Source organism: Mirounga angustirostris, unplaced genomic scaffold, assembly GCF_029215605.1.
Source record: "Mirounga angustirostris isolate CCGP_5_RB_7025 unplaced genomic scaffold, mMirAng1.0.hap1 SCAF_13, whole genome shotgun sequence".
Taxonomy (NCBI): Eukaryota; Metazoa; Chordata; class Mammalia; order Carnivora; family Phocidae; genus Mirounga; species Mirounga angustirostris.
Window position 1 is genome coordinate 59,389,816 of NW_026991721.1, and position 14,104 is coordinate 59,403,919.

The 14,104-nt window shown below is 46.4% G+C and overlaps 2 protein-coding genes across 2 annotated transcripts in view; both read right to left on the reverse strand.

Annotated features, from left to right (window-relative positions):
- FHIP1B (FHF complex subunit HOOK interacting protein 1B) overlaps nt 1–14,104 on the reverse strand; it is a 166,190-nt gene that overhangs the window by 111,366 nt on the left and 40,720 nt on the right. The window lies entirely within an intron of this gene.
- On the reverse strand, nt 6,642–8,298 carry CAVIN3 (caveolae associated protein 3). The gene is made up of 2 exons (XM_045894244.3): nt 7,787–8,298; nt 6,642–7,252 (listed from the first exon to the last, which is right to left on the reverse strand). Exons 1-2 carry the CDS (start codon nt 8,168–8,170, stop codon nt 6,851–6,853), a joined length of 786 nt encoding a protein of 261 aa, XP_045750200.1. The 5' UTR covers nt 8,171–8,298; the 3' UTR covers nt 6,642–6,850.

Genomic DNA, 14,104 nt, shown 5'->3' on the forward strand with positions numbered 1-14,104 from the left:
TAACAAAAAATATTTGAGATTAATTCTAAACAATAGCCAAAGAACATAGAAATAATGTGTCAGATCAAAGAGAAAATTAGAATCAAACTAAGGGACCGAATATGTGAGAATGAGTGTGAGAGGTAAAAAAAAAAAAAAAAAAATCATGAAAACTCCAAGGAAAAAGAAGACAAAGGACAGACAAAGGAAGCAAGACTGTATTGTGGTTTCTAGGGGCTCTAGGTACTTTTGCCCTCATGGACTCCTTCATCCATTAAAAAAAAATTGTATTTTACAACCGTGTTTGTATAAAGGCCAATATAATATTAAAACTTTTTTTTACCTAAAAGTTCATTTTTTCTTTTGATTAAAAAAAGTAAAACACTCTTATGGCCCAGAAAGGATTGTGGGCCCCAGCCACTGACTCTACTATGCCTTAATTGGCCCTGAGAGGAAACGACAGAGCTCCAAAGAAAAATAAACAGGGCTCATCCAAGAGCCAACTCCTTCAGGCAGGTTCTTATTTATCCTTGTGTTCACAGCACCTCACTGGAATAAATTTGCATATTTTCCAAATATCCAGTAAATGCCTACTCTGCACCAGGTGCTATGCTAGATGGTGGGGACACAAAGAGAAGTAAGATGTTTCCCTTGCCTTCTGTGTTGGTTCCAGCGTCCATGGGGCGGTGTCTATTAGGCATCTTTCACTTGCAGGGGAAGACCAAATACACTAAAAAAGCTAAAACCAAGGTTAAACAAAAAGTATGTTTATTAGCTCACATAAATGAAAATGTCTGTGGCAAGTGCTGGGTTCCTGCCTGACTGAATTTAGGGATCAAGTGATCATAACAAAACAACCATGAACAGGGCGCCTGAGTGGCTCAGTTGGTTAAACATCAGCCTTCAGCTCAGGTCATGATCCCAGGGTCCTGGGATCAAGCCCCACATCAGGCTCCCTGCTCAGCGGGGAGCCTGCTTCTCCCGCTCCCTCTGCCATTCCCCCTGCTTGCTCTCCGGCTCTCTCTCTCTGTCAAATAAATAAATAAATAAAATCTTTAAAAAAACAAAAACAAAAACCAATAACCATGAACATTAAGCTCTCACGGGCCTGTCACCATCCTGAGCATTTTACACATATCCACTCATTTAACTCACAACAAACCTACAAAGTAGGTAGTGGGGATTTTTTGTTCTGTTTTGTTTGGTTTGGTTTGGTTTGGTTTGGTTTGGTTTGGTATATAGCTGCATAATGGAATATCATTCAGCAGTAAAAAGGAATGAAGTTCTGATACACTCTACAATGTGGATGAACCTTGAGAACAGTGTGCTAAGTGAAAGACGCCCATCACAAAAGGGCACATATTGTATCATTCACTTTATATGAAATATCCAGAATAGACAAATCTGTAGAAACACAAAGTAGATTAGTGATTGTCAGAGAATTGAGGGAGGCAGGAACGGGGTACGGGTTTCTTCTGGAAGTGATGAAAATGTTCTAAAATCAAGAGTGTTGATGCTTGCACAATTTCGTGAATACACAAAACTCATTGAATTGTATACCTGAAAAAGGTGAATTTTATGGTACATGCATTATATCTCAATAAAGCTGTTATTAAGAAAGAAGAACGTCATTCCAACACTCTGGCAGGCTTCAGGATGGTGAGATGAGTGACAGGACCAGTGGATCCTGTGTTCATGTGCCCATGCAAACACCTCTTTTGCTATAAGGTGGGTTCCTTGATCCCATAACAAAGTAGATAGTGTTATTAACTCCATTTTGTCCACAAGCAAAGTGTGATACTCAATGCCTCTCCATTTCTCAGCTCTGCCTTCCAGTGGGCAGTGTTTCTTCTCAAGTCTTCATGGTGGCCCAAATTTATTAGTTATTTATGAGAGAAAAATTCACAAGAATTCTTAATAAAGAATCTACAGGATTTGGTAACTCATTGGATGTAGGAATTGGGGTCGGGGGGATAAGGGTCGGGTCTTTGGTTGTAACACTTTCTAAGGTAAGTACAGAAGAGAATCTTGACTTTTGAGAAAAGATGCACACAGTTTGGTATATGTTGGATTTAGTATTTTGATGAGATACTCAGACGAGTGTACTTTTGTTTTTACTATATCTCAGGTCCTTCTAAAAAGTCGCTTGAGAAACTTACATAAAAAGAAATAATACGGGGCTCCTGGGTAGCTCAGTTGGTTAAGTGTCTGACTCTTTGTTTCAGCTCAGGTCATGATCATGGGGTTGTGAGACTGAGCGCCACGTTGGGCTCCATGCTCAGCTGGGAGTCTGTTTGATATTCTCTCTCTATCCTCCCCCCCCACCCCTCCCCTCCCTCAAATAAATAAATTTTAAAAAATAAATAGAAATCAGGCTGGAGGGAAGATCATTTCTCCTCAGGAGACCTCCTCTGTAATTACCACCACCCCTGCTGGGTTAGAAGCCCCATTTGTATGCTCCCATAGCACCTATATTTTTCTCATCATAGCATTTATTTAAAACCTTAATTACAACTGCCAGTTTAATATAAGTTCTATGAAGGTTCTATTACAGTTCTATCAAGGTTCTATTACAGTTCTATCACATCCCTATCCATGTAATATATCATCCTCTCCATCACATAGTACAACAAAGTTAAAATAAATGAATGAGTAAACAAAAAATCTTATTTAATCCTTCTAAGAGAGCTGGGCAAAGGAAATTATCGTTTACCAGCAATGAAGCTCAGATGTCTTTTACTATGAAAGCCATGCCTCTTTCCATGTACCTTAACACATCCCTATTCAAAATGCATACGAGCAAACTAAAACAATCCACAAAAGAATGGCCAAGATTTGATAACAGATCACAAGGAATGGCTGAATAAGCCAGCAATGTTTGGCCTGAGGAAGATAGTGTGGAAGAGGTTTTAGACGAGGCAGTTTTGTGTGGCCTGCTGGAGTTGGACTCCAAGGACAGACACATCATAGAAATAAAGAAATTTTGTTTTACAGATGTTGCTGAAGGGAAGCCAACCACCACATAGGAAAAACCATAAAGACAGATTTTGATCTCAGTATAAAGAAGTTTCCTATCAGTCAAAGTTGCCCCAAAATAGAGTTGCCTGAGAGGTAGTGAGTTCCTTGTCACCTGGCTTTTTCAAGCACAGGCCAACTAAGGATTGGCAGCCAGATGGTAGTGGATGTTGTTTTGAAAATGCAGGTGGATTGGATGGCTTTTGGGTTCCCTTCAAAGCTGCGGTTATGTGATTCAATTCTCAATAAAGGACAGACAAAAAGATCTCTAGTACTTAACAAGAAAAGAAATTTCCTACCAGGAATGTATGTATTTTTACCCATGTAGGAGGAATACCACAGCAGAAAATGGTCATACCAGGTTGGGTAATCCTGTTGATTATCTCCATCCCATTTCCACCATTCTATTTTCTTACACTTTAAGATTGTACTTCGGCTTCCCATGCTGCAGAATGGAAAATATTCTGAATAGCCAGCTAGCTTATGCTAGTTCACTTAACCTTTGGATTTCTCCAGGATTTCTCCAGCACTTCTGAGGTCAGTTATTGCAATCAGTCTCTCTCAGCCTAATCACGCTGGAACACTTAATAAATTTGTGCTTCTGGTCTGAAGAACTGAGAACCAAACTCTGAATTTTGGTAATCCACCAGTGTGCCTCCCCCCTGCTTAAAGCAGCCACCTAAGTGCCACATATGCTGGAAGACAGGTGGGTACTCTGGGTCAGTCTCCACTCCCTTTAGTTTACAATATTAATAATCATAGCAATAGAGGTAATGACAGAGCACGTAATGAAACAAAGAGAACTATTAAGAAATTAAGCTAGCTTTGTTTTAACTCTTTATTATTTCTCCTGTAGAAGCATCAAGAAGGAATAAAAAATAACACCCGCGCCCAAGTGAGCCAAGACTTTAGCTTCCTAGAGGTCAGAGTCTAGGCTCTGAGCCTTCATGTGCTTCCCAATGAGCTATCAAGACATCTTATGTAAGAAATGTGCAGTTGGGCTCTTAATTTTGTCTATGACTTGAAAGGAGGAAATTGGAATTGGGTATATTTCCAAGGATTTGGAAAAAGAACAAGAATTTGTTTTTCCTTGGGGATAGAGAACTGAGCCTGCTCAGACCAGCCCCTCTGTGATGGCATAACCTTGAAAGGAGTGGGTGCCAGGTAGCTGATACAGTCTACAAAGCCTGCAGGGATGAGCCCTGAATTTCTCCAGAGGAAATGGAGCTATGACAGAGCCAGCCTCCATGGAAGGACCCCTCCCTAATTTAGGGGCACAGAGCTGGACAAGGAGACCTCTGGGTTGTTGAGACATCCACCAGGACATTGGTACCCCAATAGTGGCATCGTGTGGTCACAAGAAGCAATAGCAGCAGAGACATCCACGGTCTGAGAGACAAGGAGATGGTGTGAACCTCCTGGTACACCTGTACAATCTAAGGAAGGAGAGGAGCCCTAAAGTGATTGGCAATAGAATTTCTGCCAATCATGGCCAGTGGGGGCTTAGACTCTTCTAACTGAATCCATATGAAAAAAAAAATTTTAAGTCACTATTGAATTCTGCTCCCATTTTATTTTCTCTTTTTTAAACATTTTTATTCATTTATTTGAGAGAAAGAGTGTGCGCACAAGGGGGGAAGGGGAAGGGGGGAGAAGCAGACTCCCCACTGAGTGTGGAGACCTACCGTGAGCCGTTCCCAGGACCCCGAGATCATGACCCATCTGCTCCCATTTTAAATCCCCAACTTCCTCATCTAAAGTATTCCCCTGCCCTGTCATCATCTGTATCCTTACTCCTTTTTTTCCTTCAGAGCCTATAACCAGAAAGCCCTTCTAGTTCATATGTTTGCATGTTTTTATCTGTCTCATAAGTATACTCGTTTATGGCTGGTCTCCCCCTACATAATCCACAAAAGCAGGGATCTTGTCTTTTTTATGTGCCACTGTATCCCCAGTTCTTAAAACAGTGCCTGGCAGAAACTCCAGGCTCAGCAAATATTTGTTGAGTAACTGGATGAATGAAACAAGCTCTGCTCCAGGCACTGTGCTAGACACTTATGTAACTTAACCCTCACAGCAGCCCAATAGGGGCTCTCATTATCCCATTTAATAGATGAAGGAACTGAGAAGCCAAACCATAACCACTGAGCTCTCCTGCCACTCACCATTTCTGTTTCCCATCCCACTATTTACCTTTTCCAAGAACACTGCATTAAACATCCCCCCACTTCTCCTCCTGCAGGTTAGGTTGTGTCCCTTCTGTCTTTCCTCTCAAAATAACGTATGTATAACAATCACTACATTTACATCATTCATGTTTGTATCTCCCCAAACTCTGAAGTCCTTGGAAGGCCTCAGGATTGTCATCTTGGTGTTCACAAGACCTAGGAGAGGGCCTGGAATACATTAGGCACTCAAAATGTTGTTATATGACAGTAACTGAATGAATGGGCTGATGACCAGGCTCCCATCCCTAGCTAATCCCCTCACACTTCTCACTTCTCCTGGGATGCTCTTGCTTCACGAGGGCCTACTGTGGGCCAGGCATGGTATGTGGTGTGGGAAATACAGAAATTAATAAATTAACAAAACAGCAGAGGAGCCGCAGTCTAGTGTGGCGTGGGGAGAGTAATGGCAAACAATCACAGTCAGCACAGTTAGTACTGCGGCGTATAGGTGGTGCTTTGGGAGCAAGGAAGAGAAGCACCTGGGCCTGAAACAGGGTTCCCTTGCTGGATTTTGCGGGAGAGTAAAGATGAGAATGACAGCACACAGCTCAGTGTAATTCAATAGTAGAATGAGGGGAAGTGGCAAGCGGTGAGGCTACAAAAATGGGCAGAAGCCAGATAGTGAAAGGTTATGTTAAAGATGTTGAAGGAATATTCAAGAACTCACTTTATTCTGAAGGTGATGGGGAGCTACTGAAGGGTCTGAATCAGGAGGATGATGGGATCAGATTGGCAGTTCAAATAATAGTCGGGTGAAAGATAAGGTCTTTAAAAAGTGGTCAGACTGCAGAGGTCAAAGCAATAGGATAACTGTTTCCGAGAGGGAGGGGAGAGAGAGATGGAGGAGCCAGGGAGGACTCCCAGGTTTCTGTGTGGACGATGGTGCCACTCCTTGGTAAAGAAAACACAAAAGGAGGAGCAATTTCAAATGATACATAGTAAGTGCTCAATAAGTATCTATAAAATTGAAATTGGACTCAAAAGGTAGATTGCTTGCTTTGGACAGACTGAGTAGAGGTACATTTCAACTGCAACTCAGGACAGTGTGTGTGGCTGTTGGGAAAGGCCAGAGAGTAAATGTTCACAGAGGAGTACCCAGAATGAGAAGAGGGTTGAGAACAGAGGAAAACCCATTAAGAGGTGGAAGAGGAAGAAGAAACTAAGAGGAAAACCACCTGTTGACATTTACTGAGCACCGACAGCAAGAGACTATACTGGATGCTTCTCTGTGAGTAAAGTGCTCCAGACACAAGTGGCCACCAGGGTCTTTCTTTGTGCCACTAATCAGAGCCCAAGATTCACTGGGAATCTGAGAAATGACACAGTGCTCTTTTTGAAACTGAAACCACATTCCAGGTTCTAACATCTATCTTAGGCCTTGCAAGCCTTTTCCTCCCACCCCTTCACATGGAGTCCGGATTAGGTGGCATGACTTTTATTGACGGTGAGTGCAAGCAGGTGCAAGAGGCTGCTCCTTTCAGGGGACACACGCTAGCCTGAAGGAGCTGGGAAAGGCCAGAGCTGGGCTGTGGGTGCAGGATTCACTCCTTATTTGGGCGTGAAGGCTGCATTCTGAGAGGGAGATTTATTTTGGGACCAGGCACAGGAGAGGCAGGCAGCGCCAGCCCTTAGGCCGCACTCTCTATTTGCAGCACCGCGGCTTCGGCAGCTGCAGGCCTCCCGGGGTCTTCCTCGGTGTCCTGTGGAGGTTCTGATTCCAGCTTGGGCTCCAGCGCAGGCCGGGCTTCCGGCTGGCCATCAGTGCTCCGGCCAGGCCCGAGGCGCGGTGGCTTGACCGGCGTGGGCGTTGGTGCTCCAGGGCCTTTCCGGCCAGACAGGGCCCTCCGCAGGCTCTGTACCTTCTGCAACCCGGTGCGCCGCAGCCGCCGGGCCCTGGACTCCACCGGCTCCTCGTCCGAGCTCTCCTCAACTTCGGCCTCGGGCTGCTCTGGGCCGAGCTCGGACTGGTCCGCTGGGCCTAGGGGCTCAGGCGCCTTCTGGAAGGCGCTGGCTGGGATTTCAGCCTCCTCCTGCATGTGATGAACACAGCTCTGACCGTGGCAGTCCCCGACCCCGCAGCAGCCTGAGCCTCACTCCTTAATTACACCGGGGAACCCGCCCCGCCCTTGGCCTCCGCAGCCCGAGGGGCAAAGAAAAGGGAGACGTAGGAAAGTAAGGAGCAGGGGTGGAGAGGAAGGGAGAGCTACTGGGCGAACCGCAAAAGTTTGGCAAGTAGGTAGGACCTGCTTAGGCAGGATGGTAGTCGCAGGGGCAAGAATCGGAGGCAGCGAACTGTCGCGGGATGCACTCCCGCCACCGTTCGGGGATGGGCTGGGACTTGGAGCAAATTCTGTGGACGTGGCCTGAGCTCGAGCTGGGCGAACTCTGGTTGGCCAGGCTGGGTTCAGGAGCTGACGGATGGCGCAGCGTGGTGGGAAGTGGGTGCGGCTTTAGAAGTCCGTGCCATCGCGTGGGGTCAGGAATGCGGGTGTGGTAGCCGGGCGGGGGGGGGGGGACGAGGGGGGAAGGAGGCCCCGGGGGGGGGGACGCCTGAGGTCACTGACCTTGAAGAGCAGGACGTGGAGCTTCCCGCGCGCCACCAGCAGCCCGTGGTTTGCCTCCAGCCGCTGCACCTGGGTGGCGCGGCGCACGGCGCGCTCCTGCGCAGCATCCGCGTGCGAGCCCACGCGCTCCGCCTTGGCTAGCAGCTGCGCCAGCGTGTTGCTCGTCGTGTCGTGGCTGCGGCTCAGCGCGCCCAGGCCGCTCTGGATGCGGCGCACCGAGCCCGCTAGGCCGCCCTGCCTCCGAGCCAGGCCCCCCTGCCGCTCCCGCAGCGCCTCCAGCATGGTGGCCAGCTTCTCCAACAGCGTCACCACCGTCAGGGCGTGCACCGGGCCCCCCGCCGGCGCTGCGGACACAGGCCCCGGATCCAGCGCGCTCTCCCCCATGATCCCCGACCGCGCTGCCTGCTCTCCCTGCGGCCGCTGGCTGCACTCTGGGCTGGGGCCTCCTTTCCCCGGCTCCTCCCCGGCTCCAGCCGTGACTCAGGCAGGCGGAGCGGGCCCTCCCGGGAGGCGGGAAGGGGAGCAGGGGGCGGGATGGCGGCGGCGGCGGGATCCTTCGGAAGCGCTCCCCCTTCTGCTGCTCCGCCCCGGGGGCCTCTGCGGGGAAGCTGGTCAGCCTCGTATCCGCGCCCCCCCTTCCCCAAACTCTCTCCCTGTAAGTTTGAATTCCCCTCCTCCTGTCCCAGTTCCCTGGTGTGCCTCTTTCTGGAACGTACTCCCACCACCGCGGAGGGTGAGCCATGGAAAATTTTGTTGCGCACATCGAGTGGGTAGAGAAACTATGTAAATGTGGCACAAGGATAACCTGAGGGGCTCCCACAGCCACCGCCTTCGGCCTCCCACGCCCCTGAGGACTGTATTTGTGCCCCCGGGTTGGGCGCGGTAGGCAGGGAGGGATGCTACGCTACAGACCCAAGACTGTTTAGGGCGGAGTCCTCGCTTCGTGACCACACAGGCTGCTCAATGCGCACCGGCAGGCGGGGCAGCCTCTGGTATTTTCCTAATAGTGATCGCCAGGGTTTAGCCACAGGCCTCCCTTACTGCCTCTCTAGGTCTTACTGTTGGGTAGCATTGCCCTGTTTTCTTTCTTCTAGTTCTCTTACCTCCCTTTCTTTGTGCTTCAGTGGTAAAGCCCCAGCCACACCTAGCTCTTACACCCTAAGCCTGGAGGGCAGCCAAGACACCTCTTCCTTTGAAACCCTTAAAAGGGTTATTGTAGGTGCTGGTATGTCTTTGTTTCCATGGAGGTCGGCTGTGGCTCTTGCCTGATGTTTCTGGGTTGTTGGGGTTTTTTTGTTTTGTTTTTTTGTTGTTTTTTTTAATTTTCTCTAGAAATAGCTGAGAATACCTGCAGCGGGTGAAGATTTGAAATTGCTGCTGTAGAGGGGGAGAGAGTGTGTCTGGAGGGTCCAGCTACTGTGGATCATGAATTTGTAATGCCATCAGTTTGGAAAATCCCCTGTCCTGTCTTTAGCAGAACTTGGTAAACTGATTGTAGGCTCAGGAGTCCAAGCAATCCATTGATCCTGATCCCTCTCCTCACCCAATCTGTGAGGGCCACTTGATAACAACTGTGGAAAAAACTGTAACTATCACTGGGCATAGTTACATGGAAAGGACCCGCAGTCTGACACATACAGGGTATGTACATAAGTACCCCCAGAGGATGGCAGCTATTGCCAGATTTCTGGGGATGCTAAGTTGATGACTGACTTCTACAAATATGAGGTTATGGAGCCTGAGCCCTCTGCTTCACACTGAGGAAAGACTCCCTTGGAAGCCTGATGGGAATCACTCTCTCTTCCATTGGATCTTCCATTTGCTCAAACAGACCCATCAGGATGTGCCAGATAAAATGCTTTCAAATCAGGGGAATAGAAAGCCCAATTCAGGTCTTAGAAGCAAGAAATCCAATCTGAACATAACTGGAAAAGACCACTGTAGAGTGAGGATTAATTGTGGGTCAGTCACAGCTTCAAATCTAGTTCTTTACAGTTCTCTAGACTGTGCAGCTTCATTCCCAGGAGTCAGCTTCATTCCCAAACTAGGCACAAGGTGGCCACAGCAGTTTCAGGCCTCATATCAACACACAAGGTCAAGAGAAAAGAAAGGACCATCTTAAAATTTAGGACATCTATTTCCCAGAAGCCTCCCAGAATCCACTTGCCTTCCACTGGGTTACATGGCCATTCCAGAACCAAATTCTATGGCTAGGGAAGTTTCCTTTGGTAAGCTTTAGCCTGGGTTCCTTCACACATCAGTGACAAGAGAGCTGAAAATTACATTTTGACAAATTAGGCCTACTCCTTGACCTTCCCTAGAAACATGGATGGCATGGGAGGAAAAGTGGGTATCTCAGCACTGCTAGGATTAGTCAATCAAAATATCTTCTAGAGGAAGCCCATGAAAGAATCACCAGCCTTGAGGAAATATGCTAAGGGGTCCAATGAATTTGGAAGCAAGACTACATGAGTAGGTATTTTTCAAAGACCTGCTAAATCCCTCTCTGGATATATAGAGCAAGGAGGAGCATAAAACTTAGCAATAAAGCTATTGATGATTCTATGGGTCTCTCTAAAACCTTAGGTATAAAAGTATAGGAACTGACTGATGTTGGAAAAGGGAAGCCCATAAGGTAGATAAAAATAACTTGGGGTGACCCAGAAGAATGCCCTGAGTCAACAAAGCCCAGACGGACAGAAATTATGATAGTGTAACCTTGTTCATGGAGTATCCAAGAAGAAACCATATTGCAGTTTCCAATTAGGATAAGGAAAAAACAAAACAAGGATGCAGAATGAAACCCTCTAAGGCAGTGTAACCTGATCTTAAAGATTTCTGGGGTATGGCTGCAACCCACTCCCTCAAACTCCTTGGTGTGGGCATGAAAAGTGGAAACCCACTGTTGTAGGTTTATTGTGTTTCCCGAAAAAAGTATGTTCAAGTCCTAACCTTTGATGCCCATGAATATGTTCTTATTTGGAAACAGGGTCTTTGCAGATGTAATCAAGATGAGATCATACTAGAGAAGCATGGGCCCTTAATCCGATAGGACTGGTGTCCTTATAAGAAGACATGGAGCACACAGAGAGAATACCATGTACTAATGGAGGCAGAGATTGGAGTTACACTACCAGAAGCCAAGGAATGCCTGAAGTGACCAGAAGCTGAAAGAGACATGGAAACGTTCTTCCCTAGAAGCTTTGGAGGGAGCATGGCCCAGCAACACCTTGATTTCAGACTTCCAGCCTCCCGGAACTCTGAGAGAATACATTTCTGTTGTTTTAAGTCACAGTTTATGGTAATTTACTTTGATAACCCTGGAAAACTAATCTATTCACTAATTAATCACCAACATCATCACATTATCCCTTTACATAGGTTGCCCTCCTCAGTGGCCTCCCCAGTTAATTCTGTGGAAGTACGAAATTCTCTGTAGGAAAAGTTAATAGAGCCTGAAGACTCCTTGTAGATCATAGACAATTAAATTAACAGTTGCCCAAATATAACTGATCTTGCAAAAAATTAGTGGAATGCAATGGTGGTGGAGCCAACACAACCTTTAAAAAACTGAAAAAAGGTATTACTCGCTCTATTTGTCAAGGGTTCCTTTTATACACTGGCCCATCCCCTTCCTAGAACTTGGCATACTATGAGGAACGGCTGGCTTTATTAAAAAAATAAAAATCCACTACGCCTCTCAACAGGGTTAAATCTGCCTAGAATATACTGCCTAACAAAGATCTGCTCACGGATGGCCCTCTGTCTCTGTATCAAGAACAGTTGAATGTTCCCTTTACTTTTAACGAGAGAAAGGTAAAGGAAACCTCTGAGAGCGACAGACCAGGTTACAGTGCCTTAGGTGGTATCGCTCTGCATCCTTGTTTTCTTTCTTCTTTTCTCAGCCATCAGGTGCCCCACTATATGATGTTGCAAAGATCCCCTGAAACAAAGTGGCAGAGGCACTGAGGGGATGAATACGCACCATCAGTTCTGGGGACCCGCTACAAGGAATCCAGCAGACGGGTTAAGAAGTAGTGGTACTTAGGCCTGGGGCAGGTAGGGAAGCATATGGAATACCTCCCACCACAACAAAGAACAGCTGCTAATGGGGGTGTTTGGGTTTTAGAGTTGGCATATGCTCCACCTTGGAATTCTTATACATTCCATCTCTTGGATTATCCAAAAAGGCCACATACTTTGAACAGGGTTCAGAGGAGCTTTGGTGATGGCCCTGACCAGGTTACAAGTCACAGTCTGGTCAGCTCTACCCCTGGTGCCCTATAAGTCAGAAAGAAAGATAAGACTTGAGGCCTCTCTGATTTCTGCCTCTTCCCTCCCTGATTTGGGGCAGGGAGGGAAGGAGGCAGATCCAAGCAGGAAAAATATACCAGAAATATTTCAAGTTTAAATTAAGGCAATGCTTCCAGCCTTTGAGAACTATGTTGTTTTTGGAAAATTGATTGTGATTCTACCACAAAAGCTAGTGGAAAGATTCACCAGAGGTTTCAGGGTTGTTTTGTAAATTGGAATGCTCTGTCTCACGCTGCAATACAGACTAACAGTCTTTGATTATTAAATGGGGGGAAATCTAAGAAAGGATGAGGGGTGGCTATGTGAGTTAATTGTACAAGAAGCATCCCTGACCCTAAACTTCACCTTCAGCTGCCCAGACAAACTGGGGCATCCTCTAGGGACTTAACCCTTGAATCAAGAGTAACAATGTGCAACACAGGCAGAACCATGCATTTAACAGGGAATGAGCCTCAGTGGACAGGCGCTACCTTCCACCCTTTGTCATAGACATCCTGTCTACGGAAGGGGTAAGGCCATTCCACACAATGACGGAGCTCTGTGTCACTGGCAATTAAGAGAGCTATAAGTTTGGGGCAACAGGAAGTAGGAATCTGAATTGAATCCAGAAATCAAAATCACCAAATGGATGGAAGATCCTGGAATGGTTTACTATAACCAAGAGGTTTGGGGACACCTTTTTATAAAAATCAGGCATACTATTAAATTAAGCCACTATTTTTTTCTCGTATTTTTAGTGAGTTGAATAGTGTCCCCCAAAAAGCTATGTCCAAGTTCTAACCTCTGATACCTGTGAATGTTAGCTTATTTGGTAGTAGAGTCTTATTTGGTAGTAGAGTCTTACCAGTTTTATTCTCTTACAGTAGAGTAATTATGTTAAGGATATTGAGATGAGATCATCCTAGATTTAAAATGGGTCCTAAATCCAATGAATAGTGCCCATGTAAGAAAAGGACAAAACAGAGACACAGAAAAAGAAAAAGGTGATATGCAGATTGAGACAGAGATCGGAGAGCAGTCACAAGACAAGTAACACTGAGGATCACCAGCAGCCTCCAGAAGCTAGGAGAGAGGCATGGAGTGGATTCTCCTTCAGAACGCCCAGTGGTGCGTAGCCCTACCAACAGATTTGTGCTTCTGCCCTCCAGAACTGGAAGGGAGTACATTTCTGTTGTTTTAAGCCACTAAATCTGTGGTAATTTGTTATGGCGGCCCTAGGAAACCATTACACAGAAAGACACCTACCAAAAGGATTAGGGGCAGAAAAATTTTAACAATGAAGTAAATCAATATGCCATGGATGAACATTTTGGCCAAAGTACATCAGAACATCATGCACCTGAGATGAGACCGAGGTTGGCCGAAGCCCATAGTTTTGGAGTATGTAATTGCTGCTGGAGCCAATGGTCAGGACGTGGGAGTTGAGCTTTTCCTGCAGAAATGTCCTGGGACATTCCAAAAGGCAAAAAGCCTAGAACACTTACTAAATAGACCCCATTGAACCTCTTCTGTAATCTGAGGAACTCAGTGGGCTCTGACAGGGAGGGCCTTAGTCTCGCCTGGATTTGAGCTTGCATTCTTTGGGAAATAACCAAGGAGCCACCATCAAAGCCGCTGCAACCCTCTACCTTGAGCTAATATGGCATATCTCAACTACAGCCTCTGATCTGGGACCATATTTTGCCTCCCACATAATAAAGGACAGGACAAATCATTAGGGAATGGTGTGCCCTCCCTCTCATAGGGCAGCCCTCTAGAAAGAAAGATACAGTGTGGCACGGAAGACAGTCTTAACCATGATGCCATGGGCAGTGATTCCAGACCAGTGGTGACTAACAGGAAATTGTATATAGCTAGAGTCCTGCAGCCACATTCATCTTAGTACAGAGGTCCCTGTATATCTCAGGCTGGGTCCAAGGAAGGAGAAGTCATTATGAGCCACCTAGTATCTATCACAACTGGGAAATGTGGCTTATAAGATTTAGCACTGCATTAGTTGGATGG

Excerpts from the sequence above, each read along its gene's own strand:
- CAVIN3 (XM_045894244.3), bottom strand. The coding sequence starts at position 8,170 with ATGGGGGAGAGCGCGCTGGATCCGGGGCCTGTGTCCGCAGCGCCGGCG. Across the intron at positions 7,253-7,786 it reads TCCACGTCCTGCTCTTCAAG|GAGGAGGCTGAAATCCCAGC; the intron begins GTCAGTGACCTC and ends CATCACATGCAG.